Source organism: Scyliorhinus canicula, chromosome 4 (genome assembly GCF_902713615.1).
Source record: "Scyliorhinus canicula chromosome 4, sScyCan1.1, whole genome shotgun sequence".
Lineage (NCBI taxonomy): Eukaryota > Metazoa > Chordata > Chondrichthyes > Carcharhiniformes > Scyliorhinidae > Scyliorhinus > Scyliorhinus canicula.
In genome coordinates this window covers 62,396,328-62,419,484 of record NC_052149.1, presented here as the reverse complement: position 1 = coordinate 62,419,484, position 23,157 = coordinate 62,396,328, and the positions used below count along the sequence as shown (strand labels likewise).

At 43.5% G+C, this 23,157-nt stretch overlaps 1 protein-coding gene across 8 annotated transcripts in view; it reads left to right on the top strand.

Annotated features, from left to right (window-relative positions):
- LOC119964621 overlaps positions 1–1,438 on the top strand; it is a 34,447-nt gene extending 33,009 nt beyond the window's left edge. For all 8 annotated transcript variants that reach the window (XR_005460338.1, XR_005460337.1, XM_038794351.1 and 5 more), the window contains one exon: positions 770–1,438. Coding sequence is in view for 6 of the 8 variants with exons in the window: in XM_038794351.1 (XP_038650279.1) it covers positions 770–929 (160 nt within the window). In the remaining 2 variants the exon portion in view is untranslated. The remainder of the gene's footprint in view (positions 1–769) is intronic.
- Positions 1,439–23,157: the final 21,719 nt, after the last annotated feature.

Here is a 23,157-nt window from a genome sequence, read left to right as displayed (position 1 = left end):
AGAGAGATGGTCCGAAGAGGCAGTATATACAAGAGGTTTTTGAAGATTGGACACCTGACCAGTAGAGAGCTAGTAGAGGCATTCACAGTTTGGTTGAATAAATAACAGGAAACCGCTTCCATTGGCAGGATTGTCAGTAATCCGAGGATAATTCACACAGGAACTGGAGGGGGAGATAAGGTTTTCTTTTACCCAACAAGTTATGAAGATCTGAAATGCACTGCGTGAAAGGGTGAAACAAATTGTGAAGGTTAGTCTCTCAAACCTTCAGAAAGGAACTCAAAAATGAACATAGGAGAGCTAGAAGGGGGCATGAAAAAGCCCTGCCGGGAAGGATTAGGGAAAACCTCAAGACGTTTTACATACACTTATAGAAATAAGATGATCAGAGTGAGAGTAGGGCCGATTACTGTTTGTATTTGTTTTACTAGTGGCAGATAACTACCACTTCAGTTGAAGCATTAGAAGGTATTACTTTTGTTTGAACGGCGGGATCCTCCAGTCAACCGGTGGCGTACCCAGGTCCGCGGGTTTCCCGACTACATGGGGGGGCCATAATGGGAAGCACCATTGGCTAGCTGCGGGAAGGGAGAATTCTGCTCCTGGTGGGGGCACGCTGCACCGAAAAACGGAGCTGGCGAACCGGAGAATCCTGCCCCAGGAGTTTGTAATCTGACTTTTATTTTACAGAAGTGTATATAGTTGAGCAATGTGGAAAGAAACTGTAATCTTGTCATGCAGGTTTATCAAATTCTTTTATTTTCTCCAGAAAGGTGATTGACGATCTTGACACAATCATGGATAGTTTTATGTGGCAGGAACATCCATATAATTTAATCACACATGGATTTGGCCCTCAGAACATCAAGGTAGTTTTGGACTTGGTAAAATTACTTCTGCGGGAATCACTACGAAAAACATCATCCTGATATAAACGAACGTAATCATTGGAATTTGTAGTTTTTTCTAATCAGATATGTAATAGTGAAAATCATTGTTTTTAGTTTGTTTACTGTTAAATTTATGTGTAACTAGCTTTATAAGAATATTTGCAGAAATGTTGTTTTATAATGTGACCAATATGCAGTAGCCGCTCTCTATAATACTGTCTGTGGGACCTTTATGTACAAATTGGACTATAGTTGGGGAAGAAGGCATCTTATCAGTTTGGAATTAGAGGATTAGGAAAAATTTATGTATATATTAGAGTTGTAGTGAGTGGCTACTGTACTTCAAAATAAAACGTACATTTCAAAAAAATGATAGTGTTGTAAAATGTGTAATGTTTACATGAATCAAATTAATTATATGCTGTTAAATGACAACTTAAAAATATATACACATTTGTTAAGTTATCATTATGAATTTTGTTTTTGTTAAAATGGTGATTTATTGCAAAAGTATTTACGGAACAGCTAACTAAAAGCACCTGTGACAACGTATCCCACCCAAGAGTGTTAGTGAAGTTAATTTCTATTCACTGACACGTAAATTGGCATGGAAAATATTGAAATTAATGAGACAGAAATCTGACGAACACCTCTTTAGGTCATGGTCATTCAGAATTGTATTCTATGCCTTAATAACTTGTTAATGGATATCAGTATATGAATAGGTGTCTCCTTCTCACCATAGATGTTTAAATCCTCTACACACCGTTATCCCTCACCAAGGCGGCCTCAGAGTCACAACTTCTTCCTTGAATGTTGGCACGACCAGTCCCTACCTACTGCCACACACCTCCGCCTGGCTGTACTTATTCTCCTATTGAAAATCCTTCTTACTCCACAAACACAATTAATTTGAGTCCTAGCTATACTTTTCTTTTATTGGGATATGTGGCATATTTGTTGTGCAAGTCCCTTCCTTCTCTTCCTTTCCCAATGCACTGATGACTTTATCTGTGCTATTTCCTGTTCTTGCCCCAAACTGGAACATTTTATTAACTTTTCTTCCAATTTCCACCGTTTGCTTGTCTTTATGTAGTCCAATCCAGGACTTCCCTTCTTTTCCTGACTATGCAATCTCCATTTCTAGGAATAGCATATCAACCAATATTCACTACAAGCCCAGTAAATGACACACTACCTTGAATACAGTCACTTGCACCCTACTTCCTGTATGGACGTTATTCCATTCACCTAGTTTCTGTATCATGTGGAGGTCTTGTGATGCAATGGCAGCATCCCTACCTCTGGGCTAGTAACTCCAGGTTTAGGCCAGTAGCTCCAAGTTTAAGTTCCACTGCAGGACCTCATGGCCCATGTAAGGTGCATTCATAACCATTGACTTCCTACAGTGCAGAAGGAGACCATTCGGCCCATTGTGTCTGCACCAACCCTCTGAAAGAGCACCCTACCCAGACCCACTCCTCCGCTCTATCCCCATAACCCCACCCAACCGACACTAAGGGGCAATTTAGCATGGCCAATCCACCTAACCGGCACATCTTTGGACTGTGTGAGGATACCAGAGCACCTGGAGGAAACCCACACAGACACGAGAAGAAAGTGCAAACTTCACACAGGCAGACACCCAAGGCTGGAATTGAACCCAGATCCCTGGCACTGTGAAGCAGCAATGCTAGCCACTGTGCGGCCCTAGTGTGGCCAAAAATGTTTAAAATCCTTTCAATACCTGATAGCAGGTGGTAAGTGGTAGTAGATTTTCCTGATCAGCCATACTGAAAAGGCAATGGCAAATCACTGCAATTATTTACCAAGCAAAATCATGGGGCATGGTTGCCAATGCCCTCTGAGGGTACAGTAACTGAAGGACGAGAAGATGTCTCTCCAGCTCTGCAATGTGCAATCCTTTTTCTGCAAGGATTCTCCCCAGGCGTACAGGGCCCTTACTATGTCTGTTTCATTTCCCACATTTTTGCTCTTGCCCTTTTCCCTTCCTCCCCAGAATTAAGATAGTGTTTCCCTTGTCTTCACCTCCACATTGAACAGATTGACCTCTGCCATTTCTGCTACCTCCAGTGTGATGCCACCACCAAACCATCTTCCACTCCTTTCCTTTTCAACATTAAAAAGGGTCTGTTCATTCTGTGATCCTTGGTCCATTCTTCAATCACTCCCTTCGAATGCACCTTCCATGCAAGCTCAGGAGAAGCAACATGTACCCTTTTTGCTCCTCATTATCCAATGCCCCATCGTTCCTTCCAGGTGAAACAGCAGTTTACTTACAGTATAGTAAATTGCATGAAGTGTATTTACTGCTCACAGTGATTCTCTGCACTGGGAACACCAAACAATGATTGGGCGACTGTTCTGTGCAACAATTCCGTTTGGTCCACAAACGTGACCCAAACCTTCCAGTTGACTGTCATTTTAATTCCCAGCCCTGCTCTCATTCTGACCTCTTTTGTCCTAGGCTCTTACATTTTTTCTATTAAAGTCCAATGAAAACTTGGAAGAGAACTTTGTCTTTCAGTTTGGCACTTTACAACCTTCAGGACTTGACATTGAGTTCAATTTCATGTCATAGCTTCTGACCCCAGCTGTTAGTATTGATTTTGCTTTTCCATTTGCACATATTCTAGATCAACTTTGTTTCTCTTTCCCCTTTACCATCTTCCTTTTCTTGCTTAATCTCTCCTGCTTTCTGTTCTAGAGTAGGAATGAATGGGTCCTTTTCAAATTGGCAGGCAGTAACTAGTGGGGTGACACAGGGATTGGTGCTGGGACCCCAGCTATTCACAATCTATATTAATGATTTGGATGAGGGAACAAAATGTAACATCTCAAAGTTTGTAGATGATACCAAGTTGGGTGGGAGACTGAACTGTGACGAGGATGCAGGGATCCTACAGCATGATCTGGACAGGTTGGGCTGTGGGCAAATCAATGGCAAATGCAGTATAATTTGGATAAGTGTGAGGTTATTCACTTTGGAAGCAAAAACAGGAAGGCAGATTGCTATCTGAATGGTTGCAAATTGGGAGAGGGGTGTGTGCAGCGGGACCTGGGTGTCCTGCAGCAGTCGCTGAAGGTAATCATGCAGGTGCAGCAGGCGATAAAGAAGGCTAATGGTATGTTGGCCTTCATTGCAAGAGATTTCGAGCACAGAAGCAGGGATGTGTTGCTGCAATTATACAGGGCCTTGGTGAGGCCACACCGAGATAATTGTGTGCCGCTTTGGTCTCCTTTTCTGAGGAAGGATGTTCTTGCTCTCGAGGGAGTGCAGCAAAGGTTTATCAGACTGATTCCAGAGATGGCGGGACTGTCATATGAGGAGAGATTGACCAGGTTAGGATTGTTCTCTCTAGAGTTCAGAAGAATGAGGGGGGATCTCATTGAGACTTACAAAATTCTAACAGGACTAGACAGGGTAGATGCAGGGAAGATGTTCCCAATGGTAGGTGTGTCTAGAACCAGGGGTCACAGTCTGAGGATTCAGGGTAAACCATTTCGGACAGAGATGAGGAGACATTTCTTCACCCAAAGGGTGGTGAGCCTGTGGAATTCATTACCACAGGAAATAGTTTAAAACAAAATAAAAATTTAGTGTACCCAATTCATTTTTTTCCAATTAAGGGGCAATTTAGCGTGTTCAATCCACCTACCTTGCACATCTTTGGGTTGTGGGGGCGAAACCCACGCAAACACGGGGTGCAAACTCCACATGGACAGTGACCTAGAGCTGGGATCGAACCTGGGACCTCGGCACTGAGGCAAGAGGCCTAACCACTGCGCCACCATGCTGCCCCCCACAGGAAGTAGTTGATGCTAAAACATTGAATATATTCAAGAGGCAGCTAGATATGGGAGAATGGGATCAAAGACTATGGGGAGAAAGCAGGATTAATCTATTGAGTTAGATGATCGGCCATGATCGTGATAAATGGCGAAGTAGGCTCGAAGGGCCAAAAGGCCTCCTCCTGCTCCTATCTTCTATGTATCCATGTATCACACATCTTCCCTTTTGCTTTCACTCCTCCCCCTTTCCCTGTCTCATTACTTGTGTAAAACCTGTTAAATCTCTTCAGCTGTTACAGGCCATTGACCTGAAATATTAATTGTTTCTCTCTCCAACAGATGGTGCCTTACTTGCTGAGTATTTCTCTATCATTTTCTGTTTTTATTTTATAAATGAATAGAGGTTCATTGAGAATCAAATTTTAATGTTTCTAATTAAGATTAGCAAAACTAATCTATGGGACAAATAATTTGTGAGTATTGCTGAAAAATTGGGGAAAATTAGTCAGCATTGTAATTAGCACTATGGCTTCACAGCGCCAGGGTCTCTGGTTCGATTCCCGGCTTGGGTCACTGTCTGTGCGGTGTCTGCATATTCTCCCCGTGTCTGCATGGGCTTCCTCCGGGTGCTCCAGTTTCCTCCCACAAGTGCCGAAAGACGTGCTGTGGGTAATTTGGACATTCTGAATTCTCCCTTTATGTACCCGAGCAGGCGCTGGAATGTGGCGATTCGAGGATTTTCACAGTGACTTCATTGCAGTGTTAACGTAAGCCTACTTGTGGCAATAAAGATTTTTTTAGAAAGATTAAAAATCAGGAAGTATCGCAAGAACACTAATCTAAATGAAACAACAATTTATACTGATGAGAAGAAGGTGCTGATTGGTAGGCAAGTGGACTTTTGATTGGGAGAGTCTTCACTCAGGGAAATAGTTATTCCCTTTTACATTTGGACTAATAATTGTTTCTGTATGCAATGAAGATGTGCATCAGGACTGTTGGAATGTGGAATTGAATTAACCATCTATCATCTTTGCATTATAACTCTTTAAAAGCTGGTATATATAATTGCAAGTGCGAAAATAGTGAATTGAATAACACATCTGTTATCTGAATCATTAGGATTTGGAAGAGTTGAGTAAAATGGAAACAGCAATAAATATCAGAATTTTCTCATTCTGAATGTGTGACTATTGTCAGGTATAGGAGAGCAGGTCTTGGGAGGCTCATAGATGCTACTTCCCAACAAAGCATGTCTACCTCTAGTTGATAATTTCAGCATTCAGAGGAGCTAGAGTCTCTTAGCTATCCAAGGAAATTCTGACTCGTGTGCTTCTAATCTACAAAATCATGTAGGGAGAATGAGCCCTCATCAGCGGTGACAATCACCATTGTCCTTAACTTTTATGCTACATGGAACTTCCAACATCCAGTGAGGACTTCCCAGGAATTAGCGATTTAAAAAAAAAAAAAAAATGAAACTGCTTTCTTAAGGAAGTAAGCAGAATCCTGACTCGACATTCACATTTACGGATATCAGAAATAAACTTTGGTACGAGACAGGTAAGTGAATCTTGGTTCCTAGTTCGTTGGATCAGAACTCCCTGCATCTCAATTATACTGGTTTCTGTGTTGACACCTACATAGGAACAGGAATAGGCCATTCAGCCCCTCAGCTTGTCTTGCCATTCAATGAGATCATGGCTGATCTGTGGCCTAACTCCTTTGGCCCATATCCTCTAATCCCTTTTCTGCACAAAAAACCTCAGATTTAAAATTAACAACTGATCTAGCTGGATCTAGTAGAAACTTATGCTCGGCTTTCTTGCCTGTGTCTGAACATTAAACAATGGTGTAAAACAAGTACAAATGCATTACCATTAATAGGGATAATAACAAATGCCCTGCTTTCATGCCAGGACACATCACACTCAAAGCCTTTGACCTTTTCCAAGGGTAGGCCCATTATTACGACAGGTGAGGGTTTGATTGAAAACAGCTCTGGTTTCTCTTCACCATCTGTCTGTAAACAGAAAGGTGTTTTTATTATTTCCCCTTTTTATAAGTGGTGGTATATTTTCCCCAAAAACCTCAGTTTTGGACTGATTCAATCCTCCTTTATTAACCCGGAATAACTTAAAATATCTTAAAATCAGAGGGTTAATTGATTTTGCACACTCAAAATGCAGAAAGGGAATGTCCGTATGTAGTCCCCAGTGCATACAAAAAAAGAAGGATAAGGGAAAGAAAGAAGTACAGGTCAAGGACCACAGACAAAATAAGAATTATTGTTCCAGTACTTCCAGAGTTCGTAATCAAAAGTTCAATGATGTATTCCTTTAGAGTGATCAGCCAGCTGAGTTGATGTGGATTAATCCACTTTTCTACTAGTGCTGACTTCCACAATGGGAGAAGCACAGAGAGATGAATCAGCCTTGCAGTAGGCATTGGTAGAGAAGTTCAGACGTTCCAGTACAGATGAAGGCCAGCCAACTTAAACCTGGAGAAGACTCTGGTTATGCTGCTGTTTTGTTGATGGAACATGGCAGAGGCAGACTGCCAGCCTGAAGTGCTGTTTCGGATTAACCCAAATTAAAGCAATTCAAATAGCTCAAAGTGGTCATTTGATGGATGGTTTTGGTTGAGATTTCAATTGGCCCCTTGTTAAAACCCATTGTGTTTTGTGTAGGTAACTGTGGAACCATTAACGCAACATTGGAGCAGAGTCATAAATAGCTTTTCGCCCTAACAGGCTGGGGCAGATGGCTTGTCTGCTACTCCACTATGTTGGTTTGGCTGGAATGTTTATACCAGGCTTGTGCGAGGTCCGATCTGCCTGCAAGACATTTTCATGTGGCCTGCCACGGTTTTGTAGTTTAGGCAACTGTTCAATTCCAAAATGTCACTCTCAGAATTTTTAAAAAATGCTCAGAGTCTGTTCATCCAATAGTAGGCTGATTTCTCCATCCATTCGCTGCTGCAAGACAGTGAGCCTATGTCGAGTCATCAGTTGCTGAATAAGTTTTATTATCTCAGTTTGCGGCTGAGATCAGAGCAGGACAGGTACGTTCAATAGGGAGTGGGTGGGTTGGAGATGCCGGGGATACTGGAGCACGTGGGAGTTACTGGAGCTGGTGGGTGGGTGGCCTGGAACAGGGTGGCAGAGGGGAGTCAGAGCAAGGTATGAGGTGGAGGAGAGACCAGAGTGAGCATGTGACATAGGGTTTGGGGATGGGAGCAGCAGGGCAAGCCAGCAAGTTGGATGGGGTGAGTGTTGGTGAGGGAGTAGGGAGACTGGAGTGAGCAGACAAGTGGGGGTGGGTGGGAGAGAACCAGACTGGGGAGGGCAAAACTTTGGCCAGGAGTGGTTGGAACCAGAAAGAGTTGGAGGTGGTTTGGACCTTGACCTATGACCTGGATATGTCCCCAGTGAAGTCTTGGTGGGATGGGGGATGGTGAAGTCATGGAGGGACAGGGAGGAGGCGGTATCATGGTGAGTATGTGAGAGCAAGAAACTGACTGTGTGTGGAGGAGAATGCGAGAAACTTGAGTGTGGGGTGAATGCGAGAGACTGAGTGAATGTACATCACGGTGAGTGTGTGTGAGTCTGCCTTACTCATAGTCTCGGGTTTCTCACTCCCTGTCAGCAACATGCATCCACCTACATACACTGCCACTTTGCATTCTGCTCATTTTTATTACTTTAAAAAAACTTAACCACTTAATGCTATGACATTGTTGCACTTTTGCTCAGCAGCCCGGTAGCATGGTGGTTAGCATAAATGCTTCACAGCTCCAGGATCCCAGGTTCGGTTCCCGGCTGGGTCACTGTCTGTGCGGAGTCTACACGTCCTCCCCGTGTGTGCGTGGGTTTCCTCCGGGTGCTCCGGTTTCCTCCCACAGTCCAAAGATGTGCGGGTTAGGTGGATTGGCCATGCTAAATTGCCCGTAGTGTCCTAAAAAGTAAGGTTAAGGGGGGGGGGGGTTGTTGGGTTACGGGTATAGGGTGGATACGTGGGTTTGAGTAGGGTGATCATTTGCTCGGCACAACATCGAGGGCCGAAGGGCCTGTTCTGTGCTGTACTGTTCTATGTTCTAATTGTTTATTTCCTTAAAACACCAACGTTAAAAAAAAAATTGGTTAATTGCTGTACCAAACATTATCTTTCTGAAAGTTGCTCATCAGCCACTTGAGAAAGGGCACGGTGAGTGCGCATGAGATTGATGCCACTTTTGTTAAACGCAGGTATCAACATTTTAAAAATCTTAATCAGAAAATGACTGGCAAACAGCAGAAATATCAGTTTGATATTGATATATCAATATCAAAAGACCTGAGGATATGTGCCTTAATGTTTGACCGTAAATTGTGCATTATTGGTGTAGTTGCAGGAAATCCGTAGAACCTGGTCTTTCTCACAGAGTGGAGCTTTGTAAATTAGCAGCAGAGGGTTTTAATACTTGAATTATGAAAGTGTCAAAATCAAAATGATTATTTGGCTATGTTTTGTTGTAAAACTGGCGCAGATTACTGATGCACACATTTTCTTGGAAAAATGCTACTTTTAATGTCAGTTACACTAAAAACTATTTGGAAATTCCAAACCTTCAAGTTCTTTTCTCTTCAGTTTGTACTTATAATCATGAAACTGCTATTTGGTTTTTTGATTTTTATTTCTCTGCAACAATGGAATGACCAAACTGAAAGATTGGAAAATACTTGTAGTGTTCTGTGACTTTAATGTCTTTTGCTCTGCATTTTCCCCCTTGTGTATTCTAAACTCTGCTGCTTGTGGATGTAATGTACTACAATGAGTTCTCTGTTTAAATAAATACCACACAGAAGGTTGGGTAATCAAATTTGAAGTTGTACGTGATGTAGAATGCCTGTTACCGGTGGAGATGGGTAACATGATTGATGTAGTGAATGACACATTTGCACTGACACAAAAGAAGTGAAGTTAATGTTGCAGGGAAGGAATGCAGAGACATTGGACCGAATGAAAATATAAAGAAAATGGGCACTAAATAAATGGGATCATTTAAAGTTAATAAGTCACCAGTCCAGGTGAGGTGCCTTTTAGGTTGCTGATAGAAGTTAGGGTAACAATAGAAGATTTCACCTTAACTTCAAATTCTCCTTGGACATGAAGTGATGCTCGAAGATTGTAAGATTACAAATATTACACCTACCTTCAGGTAAGAGAGGGATAACTCTACAGGTCAGTGTTGCATCAATGATGAGAAAACATCTAAAATATTATTGTCAAGGACAAAATTAGTTTTGGGCTTATCTGGGATAGCTAGTATGGATAAAAACCAAATGCTGCAAATGCACAGTATGACTGACAGCACCTGTGGAGAGCTGCAATTTGCCCCAAATATACCACTGGTATGAGATGTTGGGCAAATCTTCCAGTGTCCAGGTGGTCAAAGACTGAACGTCCAACTGAAGATGTGTGTTCATACCCTGTGGAGGTCTTGGCGTGGACCTATGTGGGAACTGGGCAGGAAGTTTAAACTTCCTAAGGCAATTCTCCTTCCTGGGACTGTGCAAATGTCTCTGACGCTGAGCTAGATGGAGACCAGACATTTTGCACAATACTTATCACCATAATTACCCGGGAAATGTTGGACAGATTAAAATCCAGCCTTAACTCCTGGGTAAGTCCAGCACTGACCCACCAATCACACTCACGGAACCCACCCTCTCCCCGACTGGACCCAACTATCCCTGACCTTCCTAGTCACCTATACAACTCACCCATTCTCACCTACCTACCAATTCATTCAGATTAAAAACACTGGACCTTTCACTTTCAATAAAATGGGGCCATGTCCTGAGTCCCCAGCTCTGCTCCAATGGAGATCCTTGAGGGATGATGTGCTGCATATTCCTTTGACAGCTATAATTGGAAGAGCTTGGAAGAAATGTGCAGCAGTGCCGAGTTAGTGGAATCTTCGATTAAAACGAAAATCCGCTCGGGCAACATTGATTGAACTAAGTGAGCATAGCGCAATTGGCATGTATTGATATTTTGAAATCCAAATATTCTTGCATGTGTTTGTGTTTTTAAGCTAGTTGTGACCGTCTTTGAATATTGGTCCCTTACTTTCCCATAATGCCAGCATCATCATTTATGCCAATAGTTATGCAATCTGATGGTTGTGGCATTTGCAAATTAATTGTCAGACATCAGTGCAATCAAACACTGCTTCACCATATGGAGTCAGACATCGGAGCCTACAGCATAAAAAAAAAGGCCCATTGCTTCTGGGCCAATTTAAAAAAATAAAATAAAATAAAAAATCCCCATACCACATCATCCTATTTTTCAGCACTTGACCCATGTATGCCTTGACATTGCTAGTACACATCTAAATGCTTCTTAAATATTATGAGGGTCTCTGCCCCCACCACCCTTTCAGGCAGTGAGTTCCAGACTCCCACCATCCTCTGGGTGAAAAGGTTTTTCCTCACATCCCTCAAAACCTGCCCCTCACCTTAAATATACGGCCCCTGATCATTGATCCCTCCACTAAGGGGAAATGTTTCTTACTGTCTACACTATCGATGGCCCTCGTAATTTTATTCATCTCAGTCATGTCCCCCTCAGTCTCCTCTGCTCCAAGGAAAACATTCCCAGTTTATCCAATCTCTCTTCATAACTTAACTCTCCAGCCCAGGCACCATCCTAGTAAATCTCCTCTGCACTCTTTCCAGCGTTATCACATCCCTCCAATAATGTAGATTGCAGAACTGCACACAATACTCTATTATAATAATAATAATAATAATCTTTATTATTGTCACAATTAGGCTTACATTAACATTGCAATGAAACCACTGTGAAAATACCCTAGTCGCCAAACTACTGTGCCTGTTCAGGTACACTGAGGGAGAATTCAGAATGTCCAATTCACCTCACAAGCAGTCTAGTCTTTCAGGATTTGAGGGAGGAAACCCACGCAGACACAGGGACTACGCGCAGACTCCGCACAGTCAACCAAGCCGGGAATCAAACCTGGGTCCCTGGCACCATGAAACAACAGTGCTAACCACTATGCTACCATGCCACCTATATGTGGCATACAATGTTTTATACTGTTCCAGTACAATCACCCTGCTGTTAAACTCCATGTCTCGACTAATAAAAGCAAGTATACCTTCTGAACTACTTTATCCACCTGCCCTGCTACCTTAAGGGCCGATGTACATGCACACCAGGTCCCTCTGATGCCTTGGTGCTTCTCAAAATCCTGCCGTTTATCATGTATTCCCATGCCTTGTTTGTCCTCCCCATGTGCGGCACCTCGCACTGATCTGGATTGAATTCCATTTGCCACTGATCAACCCATCTGACCAGCCTGTCTATATACTGTAATCTAAGTCTGTCCTCACTATTTATCACCCCACCAATTTTTGTATCAGCAGCTTACAGGCTTCCAATCAGAAAAACCCTTGGCCAGCACTCTCTGCTTCCTGACACTCAGCCAATCCTGGGGCCAATTTGCCAAATTTCCTTGGATGCTATGGGCTCTTCGCTGTCAGTCTCCCATGTGAGACCTCATCAAAAGCTGCTGAAGTCCGAGTAAACTACGTTCAATGCATTGCCCTCATCTACACATCTGGTCACCTTTTTGAAAATTTCATCAAGTTGATGAGAAATGATCTCTTAATAAAACCATGATAACTGTTCTTGATTAATCCCTGTTTCTCCAAATGCAGATTAATTCTGTCTCAGAATTTCTTCCAATAGTTTCCCCATCATTAAGTTAGACTCACTGGCTTGTAGTTTCCTGGTTAATCCCTCCCTCCCTTCTTGAATAATGGTGCCACATTGACTGTCCTCTGACACTTCTGTAATAATCTTTATTATCACAAGTAGACTTACATTAACATTGCAATGAAGTTACTGTGAAAAGCCCCTAGTCGTCACATTCCGGCGCCTGTTCGTGTACACGGAGGGAGAATTCAGAATGTCCAAATGTGGGAGGAAACGGGAAAACCCAGAGGAAACACGTAAACACAGGGAGAATGTGCAAACTCTGCACAGGCAGTGATCCAAGCTGGGAATCAATCCTGGGACACTGGAGCTGTGAAGCAACAGTGCTAACCACTGTGCTACCGTGCCGCCCGAGAGAGTAGTCTGCAGAATTGAAAATTTGCCAGCACCGCTTTAATTTCCTCCTTTATGAGCGGCACAGTGGTTAGCACTGCTGTCTCGCACTGCCAGGGACCCGGGTTCGATTCCGGACCTCGTGTGGCTGTGTGGTGTTTGCACGTTCTCCCCATGTGTGGGTTTCCTCGGGGTGCTCCATTTCCTCCCACTGTTCAAAGGTGTGCAGGCTAGGTGGATTGGCCATGCTAAATTGTTCCTATGTGTCTGTAGGTTGGGTGGTGTTACAGGGATAGGGTGTGGGATTGGGCCTAGGAAGGGTGGTCATGCAAAGGGTTGGTGCAGACTCGATGGGCCGAATGGCCTGCACTGCAGGGAGTCTACTGGCTATCCTCCAGTCCTCCGGCATCTTTCCTGTGACCAGAAAGGAATTGAAAATTATTGCTGGTGCCGTTGCTATTTCCTCCCTTGCCTCGCTCAACAGCCTGGAATACCAAGGGCGGCATGGTGACACAGTGGTTAGCACTGCTGTCTTTCAGCTCCAGGGACCCACGTTCAGTTCCGGCCTCGGGGGACTGCCTGTGTGGAGTTTACACTTTCCCCCTTGTCTGTATGTGTTTCCCCTCGGTGCTCTGGTTTCTTTCCACAGTTCAAAGATGTGCAGATTAGGTGGATTGGCCATGCTAAATTGCTCCTTAATGTCCAAAAGGGTAGGTGGGTTCACTGGGTTAGGGGATAAGGTGGAGGAGTGGGCTTGTAGAGTGTTCTTTCCGTGTGATGGTGCAGACATGATGGGCTGAATGGCCTCCTTCTGCACTGTAAATTCTATGACTCTATTTCATCCAATCCTGGAGATTGATCTACTCTGACACTAGCCAGACGACTCAGAACTTCCTCTCTTTTTATGTTAATTTCTTTAGTTATCACGCTTTTCCTTCCCGATTTCTATACCCACATCACCTCTCTCACTAGTGAACACCGACTCAGAGTATTCATTTAGAACCTTACCTACGTCCTCAGGCTCCACACACAAATACTAATGTGGTTGGTCCTTAATGAGCCTTACTCTTTCCCTAGTGCTCTTACTCGTAATGTACCTGTAAAACAATTTGGGAGTTTCCTTTATTTTACAGGCCAATATCCTTTTAACTTTAAGTTCCCTCTTGCACATTCTATACCTCTAGGACATCTGCTGTTTTGAGCCATTGATATTTGCCTAAGCCTTCCTTTTTCTCCTTATCCAACACTGTATATCCCTTTATATCCAGGGTTCACTGGAGTTGTTGGTCCCACTCATTCTTTATTGGAACATGGTGGCCCTATACTCTCCCTATTTCCTTCTTGAATGATTCCCACTGTTGTGTCACACCTAAAAATGTTTGCTCCCAGTCCACTTTATCCAAGTCATATCTGATCTTATTAAAATCAGCCTTCCCCTAGTTTAAAGCTTTGATTTCAGGCCCATCCTTGTTCTTTTCCATAGCAATCTATGGGCAGAACGGTAGCACAGTGGGTAGCAATGTTGCTTCACAGCTCCTGGGTTCCAGGTCCGATTCCCGGCTTGAGTCAATGTCTGTGCGGTATCTGTACGTTCTCCCCGTGTCTGCGTGGGTTTCCTCCGGTTTCCTCCCACAAGTCCCGAAAGATGTGCTGTTAGGTGAATTGGATATTCTAAATTGCCCCTCTGCATACCCGAACAGGCACCAGAATGTGGTGACTTTTCACGGTAACTTCATTGCAGTGTTGATGTAAGCCTACTTGTGACAATAAAGATTATTATTATTATTGAATTAACGGAGTTCTGATTACGGTCTGCAAAATGTTCCCCCACTGATACTTCAACCACTTACCCGTCTTTATTACCTAAAATTAAGTACAGGATCACCCACTCTCTTGTAGGACCTTCTTTGTACTGGCTTAAAAAATTATCCTGGATGCATTTGAAGAATTCGACCTCCTCTAAACCTTTCACACTTTGGCTTCCTCAGTTAATATTGGAGAAGTTGAAATCCTCCTGCACTTTCACTGCGCTGTCACTTTTACACTTCTCTGAAATCTGCTTCCATATCTGCTCTTCTATTTCTCTAGGATTGCTCCTTTTTTGGTTTTTAGGTTCGACCCATATGGCTTCATTTGAAGAGCCCTCTAAAATGTCATGATTTCCTGATCAAAATTGCAACACCCTCTCTTATACCTCCTTCCCTGTATCGCCTGAAGGTCTGAGCTGAGCTGAAGATCCTGCCCCTTTCTCAGTCAATTGGAGATGGTCATGCACAACTTGGTTTTGAACTCCCCAAATGGACCAGACACCTTACAGTGTTGAAGAAAGAAACTAGCGTTATGTGGCAGCTTTTACTATCACTGGGTGTCTCAAAGCACTTCATGGCCAATGAAGTACTTTTGAAGTGCAGTCACTTTTGTAATGTGGTAATGCAGCAGGCAAATGCACACTGCAGACTCACAAACAGCAACGTGACAATTTGTGATATTGGTTGGCCAGGACACCAAGGATAACTCCCTTACTTCATAATAATGTATTAATAATAATTTGAATATACTTCAAAATAATGTCATGGAATTTTACAAATCCACCTGAGGGCAGGAGGCCTTGTGTTTAACACCTCATCTGAAAGATAACGGGCTGGATTCTCCAATTCCGGTGCTATGTCCCCATGCTAGCGTGGGAACAATGGAAAACTGGTGCAAAAAGGCCACCGATTTCCCCATTTTGCTGGGGGCTAGCAGGGAGGCAGCGTAGAACAGCCTTCTAGCTGCCGATATAGCCTGGAGAATTGCCGGGTCTGTGGCCACGCAAATACACAGCGGCAGCCTGCAGCGGCCACGCTGTGCTTCATGGCGAGGCCGCTTGCGGACCCGGCCCACAAAATAGTCCCCCCCCCCCCCTCGACAGGCTCGCGCATCCTGGATCGCCCCACCACAGTGCCCCCAGCCCCGAATATGAACCCCTCTGCCTGCGGATCGGCCATCCCCCGACTGGTGGGGCTGGACAGATTCCGCAGCCATCACGCCGAGTTCCCAATGGATGAGACCACACGTGTCCTGTGTCGTCAGGGACTCAGCCGGTCGGGGACGGGCCTCAGGCATTGGCCTGAGGCGAGTACGCTGCTTTGGATGGAGCGGAGCATCGCAAAAGCGGTGCCGCCCACGATTTTGTCAGGAATTTGGATTCTCCAGCCATTCGCCGAATGCAATTTCGCCATCGTTGAATGCGATTTTGGCATGTCGAATGCTGTGTCCTGAGTGTTATTTAAATGGAGAAAAACTGCAGAAAGCTGCAACACAGAGGGACTTGGAAGTACCTGTGCACGAAAGATATAAAGTATAAGAGTATAAGAGTAGTATAAGAGTCTTGCTGCCACTGTACAAGATGTCATGTTCTGTGATATAACCGTTGTAATGATGTACACAGAACATCTAGTTATTCAACTAGAGAGATGATTTATTAACAAAACACATGGAATGATAACTAACAGATTACTATATAAACAAAGGCTACTAAATGAATTCAGTGAATTCTCCTGCAATTACTCAAAGTGTGACTATCCTCTCATACGTCCTACTCCCAACTGGATGTCTCCAGTCACGGGATGGATGTCTGATGCCACCTTCTGGTCGGAGGTCATACCAAAACTATGCACTGATATACAACTATAAACATTTATGTGTACATGCATATCACCACACAATGTACTGGTGAGACCCAATCTGGAGTACTGTGAGCAGTTTTCCTCACCTTATTTAAGGAAAGATATTATTTTGTTTGTGTCGGTACACAGAAGGTTCAGTAGGATGATCCCCGATATGGAGGGATTGTCCTCTGAACAAATGTTAAACCGATTGTGTGTCTACTTGTTGGAATTTAGAAGAATGAGAGGTGATCGCAATGAAACAAAGAGGTTTCTTGAGGGGCTTGACGGACCAGAGGGTAGTGACGGTCTGGAACTCACTGCCTGGGAGGGTGGTAGAGGCGGGTTGCCTCACATCCTTTAAAAAGTATGAACACTTGGCACATCTTAACATTCGAGGCTATGAGCCAAGGACTGGCAAATGGGATTAGAATTGGCAGATCAGGTGCCTTTCATGCGGTGGTGCGGACTTGATGGGCCGAAGGGCCTTTTCTGCCATGTTAGTTTCGTGATTCTGTGACTAAATGTTGAGAGAATGTTTCCCCTCATGGGAGAGTCTAGGATCAGAGGACAGTCTCGGAATAGAGGGTTGCCAACTTAGCACTGAGACGAGGAAGAATTTCTTCTCTCCGAGAGCTGTGAGCCTTTGGAACTCCTTGCACAGAGAGCTGTGGGGGCAGAGTCCTTGTGTATATTTAAGGTTCAGATAGATAGATTCTTTATCAGTCAGGGATTCAAGGGTTACAGAGAAAGGGCATGAAAGTAGGCATGAGGAATGTTGGATCAGCCCATTGAGTCTGCACCGCCACATGAATGGTGGAGCAGGTTCCAGGAGCCGAATAGCCTACTCCTGTTCTTATTTCTTATGGTCTTGTTACAGTTCTCCCCTGCCCTGAAGAAAATGCTTTCAAGTGCAATATTTATCAACCTATGACATCTAGTGGTACAAAAAGGTTTTGCACCACTTTCGCTGACCAGAATTTCTATTGCACTTATTATTTGTACATGAAATTTTAAAAATTGCAACACTATTTTTTTAACATTTTTGTAACTATTACATTAATCATTATAAAGTGCCATGTGGTTTTTGTTCAGTTTTCTGGGAATAAAGTAGTTCTTTTAGTTTTTATTGTGCTATAAATACTACATCAATGAAGTGATGTAATGTTTCATTATATCATACTTTTGTATTCTAACTTAAATGTATTAATCTTACTTGATCTGGTATGCGTTGTTGTCCCCAGCATCAAAGATGTCAGTCTTCAGCCAATACGATTCACTCCACGTGATCTCAAGAAACAGCTGAAGGCACTGGTTACTGCAAAGGCTATGGGTCCTGACAATATCCCAGCAATAGTACTGAAGACTTGTGCTCAAGAACTTGCCGCAACCTTGGTGAAGTTGTTCCAGTACGGCTACAACACTGACATCTACCTGGCAATTTGGAAAATTGCCCAGGTGTGTAATGTACACAAGAAACAGGACAAATCAAACCAGCCAATTACCTATCAGTCCACTGTCTATCATCAGCAAAGCGATGGCAGGGGTCATCAACAGTGCTATCAAGCGACACTTACTCAGCAATAACCTGCTCATGGACACTCAGTTTGGGTTCCGCCAGGGTTCAGCCCCTGACCTCATTACAGCTTGGTTCAAACATGGACAAAAGAGCTGAATGCCAGAGGTGAGGTGAGAGTGACTACTCTTGACATCAAGGCAGCATTTGACCGAGTAAGGCATCAAGGAGCCCTAGCTAAACTAGAGTGAATGGAAATCGGGGAAGACTCTCCACTGGTTAGAGTCATACCTGGCACAAAAGAAGATGGTTGCGGTGGTTGGAGGTCAATCATCTCAGCTCCAGGACATCACTGCAGGAGTTCCTCAGGGTAGTGTCCTCTGCCCAACTATCTTCAGCTGCTTCATTAATGACCTCCCTTCCATAATAAGGTCAGAAGTGGGGATGTTTGTGGATGACTGCACAATGTTTTGCACCATCCGCGACTCCTCAGATAATGAAGAAGTCCATGTCCAAATGCAGCAAGACCTGGACAATATCCAGGCTTGGGCTGACAAGTGGCAAGTTACATTCACATCATATAGGTGCCAGGCAATGACCATCTTCTACAAGAGAGGATCGAACCACCGCCCCTTGACATTCAATGACATTACCATCACTGAATCCCCCACAATCAACATCCTAGGGCAGTTCAAAGGCAAGGAATCTTACGGCGAGTAACTCACCTTCTGACCCTCAAAGCCTGTCCACCATCTACAAGGCACAAGTCAGGAGTGTAATGAAAATCTCTCCACTTGCCTTGGTGAGTGCAGCTCCAGCAACACTCAAGAAGCTCGATACTGTCCAGGACAAGGCAGCCCGCTTGACTGCTCCCCCTTCCATAAACGTTCAAACCCTCCAGCTCCGACGGACAGTGGCTGCCATGGGTACCATTTACAAGATGCACTGCAGTAACTTACAAAGGTTCCTCAGGCAGCACGTTCCAAATCCACGACCACTACCATCTAGAAGGACAAGAACATCAGATACCTGGGAACCTCACCACCTGGAGGTTCCCCTCCAAGTCACTCACCACCCTGACTTGGAAATATATCGCTGTTCCTTCACTGTCGCTGAGGCAACATTCTGGAACTCCCTCCATAACAGCACAGTGGGTGTACCTACACTTCAGGGACTGCAGCAGTTCAAGAAGGCAACTCACCACTAACTTCTGAAGGGCATCTAGGGATGGGCAATAAATGCTGGTCTAACCAGCGGTGCCCAAATTCGGTAAATTAATTTTTGGAGAATAATTTAGGAGCAACATGAACCACAGCTTCAACATTATTAAAAGCTCTGACAAAGTGTGCCAAATGGTATCTTATTTCCTGGCAAATAGTTTAACAATCATTTTCTAATAAAAAAAAACGAATTATTGCATATGCTAATAACACAATCTTGTATTTGCTTTAGTTTCTTCTGAGAGTAGATAAGCTTGTACTCCCAGAAGTATTCATCTTTAAAACTCTGGTTCCTGGTTATGACAAAGAATCTAAATCTGTCAGGCTGGTGTATTTGCAACATTTTAGTATATTCTTTTCAGATTTCCTCTGTGTATAAAATAAGATATTATTTTCCTTTAAAACTATAGTTTTGTTGGTAAGTGTGCTATAGTGTGGTGCTGAGCCACATGGATCAAACGGACCCAGGTTCAATTCCTTCTCTATGTTCAGTAACCTGGCTTTCAGCTGAGCTTCATCATTCAGCTTCATGGTTCCTTATGTAGAAAGCTGGGGGAAATCAGGAAAATTTATTTGTTCCTGATTCTCACCTATCGATCCCTATAGAAAAGTGTGCGTTTCTGGATGGCAAGTAAGAGGATTAGGCGAGGATAGCATTAGGCTCAGCTGTAACCTGCATCCACAAAGCCAACCAATACCCACCATCTGGATTCAACAAAGGACTAATTACTTGGGTGCAATAATTGGAGCACCGTCTAGCAGCTCAGAAATTATGCCTGAGTATGAGCTGATACAAATAAATATTTGGGAGAAACAAAAAACCTAATGGTTTCAAAATGACTTGTAACCAGGTCTAAAGAACAAAGTAGGGAAGATGGAGAAAATGCAAGTCAGGGAGCAGTAACTTTGTGATTGCACATTAAATAATTTCAATAACAAGAGAGGATTTAACGAGAGGTGAGCAGGCAGTGAAGACTTTGTGTCGAATTAAGAATTAGAATACGATTTAATACTTAAGTGTGTATAGATTCCATGCCACTAGCCGTGCCATTGTAGACTGAATAAATGTAGACAGTAGATAAGCTTGTAGTAGATTAGAGACAATTATTTCAGGGGTGATGGCAATGAAACACTTCTGCATACAAAATGGGATAGAAATTTGAACGCTCTTCTGCAAACAGCAATTGATGCTCAGTCTTGTTAATCTTTTATCTGAGACTTAAAAATTCTTGTTAACCAAAGATATTAAAGGATATGGGATAAAGGCGTATCTATAGAGTTAAGTCACAGATCAGCCATTGAATGGTTAAACAGGCTTGAGGGACTAAATGACCTATTCCTGCTCATATGTTATCAGTTTCATTTGCTCTACCTCACCACCACCTCTCTTGACTCCTCCATTGTTGCTAAATTAGATTGCTTATCGAATGTCCAGTACTGGATAAGCAAACATTTCCTCCACTTCAATACTGTTTTCAGTCAATGCTCCAAACTCCATTCCCAAGCTACCAACTCTATCCTGCTTCCTGGCACAGTCTGCAACCATTTGATACAGAAATTAGCTTCTGATTACCGATGTGCATTAATACCAAAACCGACTGTTTCTACCTCCCTATCATTACCCAACTTTTCCCCTATCTCAGCTCATCTGATGCTGAAACCCTCATTCATGCTTTTGTTACCTCTAGCCTTGACTATTTCAAAGCATTCCTGGCTATGGTGTCCCATATTCTACAAACCTCTGTTGGTGTTCCTGCGAATGTGCATTACATTATGTTCATGTGTTATTTGTCAAACTTGAATATTCTAATATTCTGGTCAGCTTCCTATCTTCCACTCTCAGTGAATTTCAGGTAACCCAAAACTCTGTTACTAGTGTCTTAACTCACACCAAGTCTCGTTCCTCTGTCATCCCTCTTGCTCAATCACCCCATTGGTCCCTAGTCAAGCAGCGTCTTGACTTTAAAATTCTCAACCTTTTTTTCAATCTCTCCATGGCCACAACCATGTAATCCTCCCAAGCCCATCCCTCTGTGATGTCTAGCCTCTTTAACATCCCTAATTTTAATTGCTCCACTATTAATGGCTGCACCTTCAATTGCCTAGTCCTTAACCACTGGAATACCTTCCCTACACTTCTCTGTGTCTCTACCTTGCTTTCCACCTTTAAGACATCTCAAAACTTACTTCTTTGATCAAGTTTTTGGTCTTCAGCCCTATTGCATCCTTTATATGACATGGTGTCACATTTTGTTTTATAATGTTTTATGAAGCACCATGGGACATTATATTAATTGCTATATAAATATAAGTGGTTGTTCAGAATACAGGGTTGTATAGTTAAAATGTGTAGTGTCTGATGAATGAATAATGTTCTTTGGAGTTTAATTCCTAGCAGCACACAACTTATTCAGCACGATAGTCGTGTGGCAGTTTAACTGTGAATCAGTAGAGTAGAACGTAACCTATAATTCAACAAGACAATAGCATCTGCAGATTTAATTTTCATGCATGCCTGGACTAGAGTAGATATGGGGAGAAGGTTAGGAATTTAAGGGTTTGGAATTCTGGGGTGGTGGAGGGTGGGGAGAGAAAGCTGTGAATTGGAGGCAGGGAAAAAAAGCCAGGCATTTGGGGGTGGGATGGTGAGGGAAGAAGTAGGAAGAATGAGGAGATGCTTTATAAACAAAAAGGCTCAGAATGCAGAGAGATTTGGAAACCCTAATGTATACAAGTTTCTGGAGTTGTCAAGTTAAGTAGGAAATGCTGTTAAAACCTTGCATGATCCGCTAGGATAGAGTACAAAATCAGTGAAGTTATGCTAAAACATTATAAAGGCTGGTTAGGCTTCAACTATACGGTGTTATGACCAATTCTGTCCACCACACTTTTGAAACAAGATCAAGCCTTTGAGAGGGTGATGAAAAAATTCACCACTAATAGTACTAAGAGTGGGAACGGGAGGGGATTGAGAAGTTTAGGGATCTGCTCGTGGACAGCAGTTTGCAGAGTTGGGAGAGCTGGTGGAGAAATATCAATTGCGAAAGGGTTAGGGGTTTTGGTAAATGCAGATCATGGATTTTGTGAGGAAGGAGCTGGTTATGTTTCCATGGTTGCTGCTCCCTTCAGTGCTCAAAAGGATTGTGGCTGAGGACAAGATAAGGGAGGGCAAGTTCTCTGATATTTATGGGCAGTTGATGGAAAGGGAGAGGGACTCGTTGGAGGAGATAAAGAAGGATGTGGAGCTGGATATTGATTTGAAGGGGGATTTGGAGTGAGGCAGCTGCGGAGGATAAATTCAACTTCGGTGCGCAAGATTGTGTTTAATTTAATTTAAGGTGGTACAGAGTTCACAAGACAAAGTTGGGTATGAGTCGGTTTTTCCCAGAGGTGGAGGATAGATCTGGCCGATGTTTAAGGGGGCCTGCAACCACACTCACATGTTTTGGTCTTGCCCGAAATTGGTGCAGTTTTGGGAGTCTTTTGTGGGTACTATGCCAGAGATTTTAGGGTTAAAAGATGCACGCAGCCCATGAGTGGCGATATTTGGGGTTTCGGAGGATCCAGGAGTGCAAGTGAGGAGAGAGGCTGATGTCTTAGCCTTTACCTCCCTGATAGTCCGAAGGAGGATCCTGTTAGGGTGGCAGGCAGGGTAGCACATTACTTAGCACGGTTGCTTCACAGCTCCAGGGTCCAAGGTTCGATTCCCAGCTTGGGTTTGTGTGGAGTGTGCACATTTTCCCCGTGTCTGCGTGGGTTTCCTCCAGGTGTTCCGGTTTCCTCCACAGTCCAAAGATGTGCCAGTTAGGTGGATTGGCCATGCTAAATTGCCCTTAGTGTCTAAAAAGGTTAGGTGAGGTTATGGGGATAGGATGGAGGTGTGGGCTTAAGTTGGATGCTCCTTCCAAGGGCTGGTGAAGACTCGATGGGACGAATGGCCTCCTTCTGCAC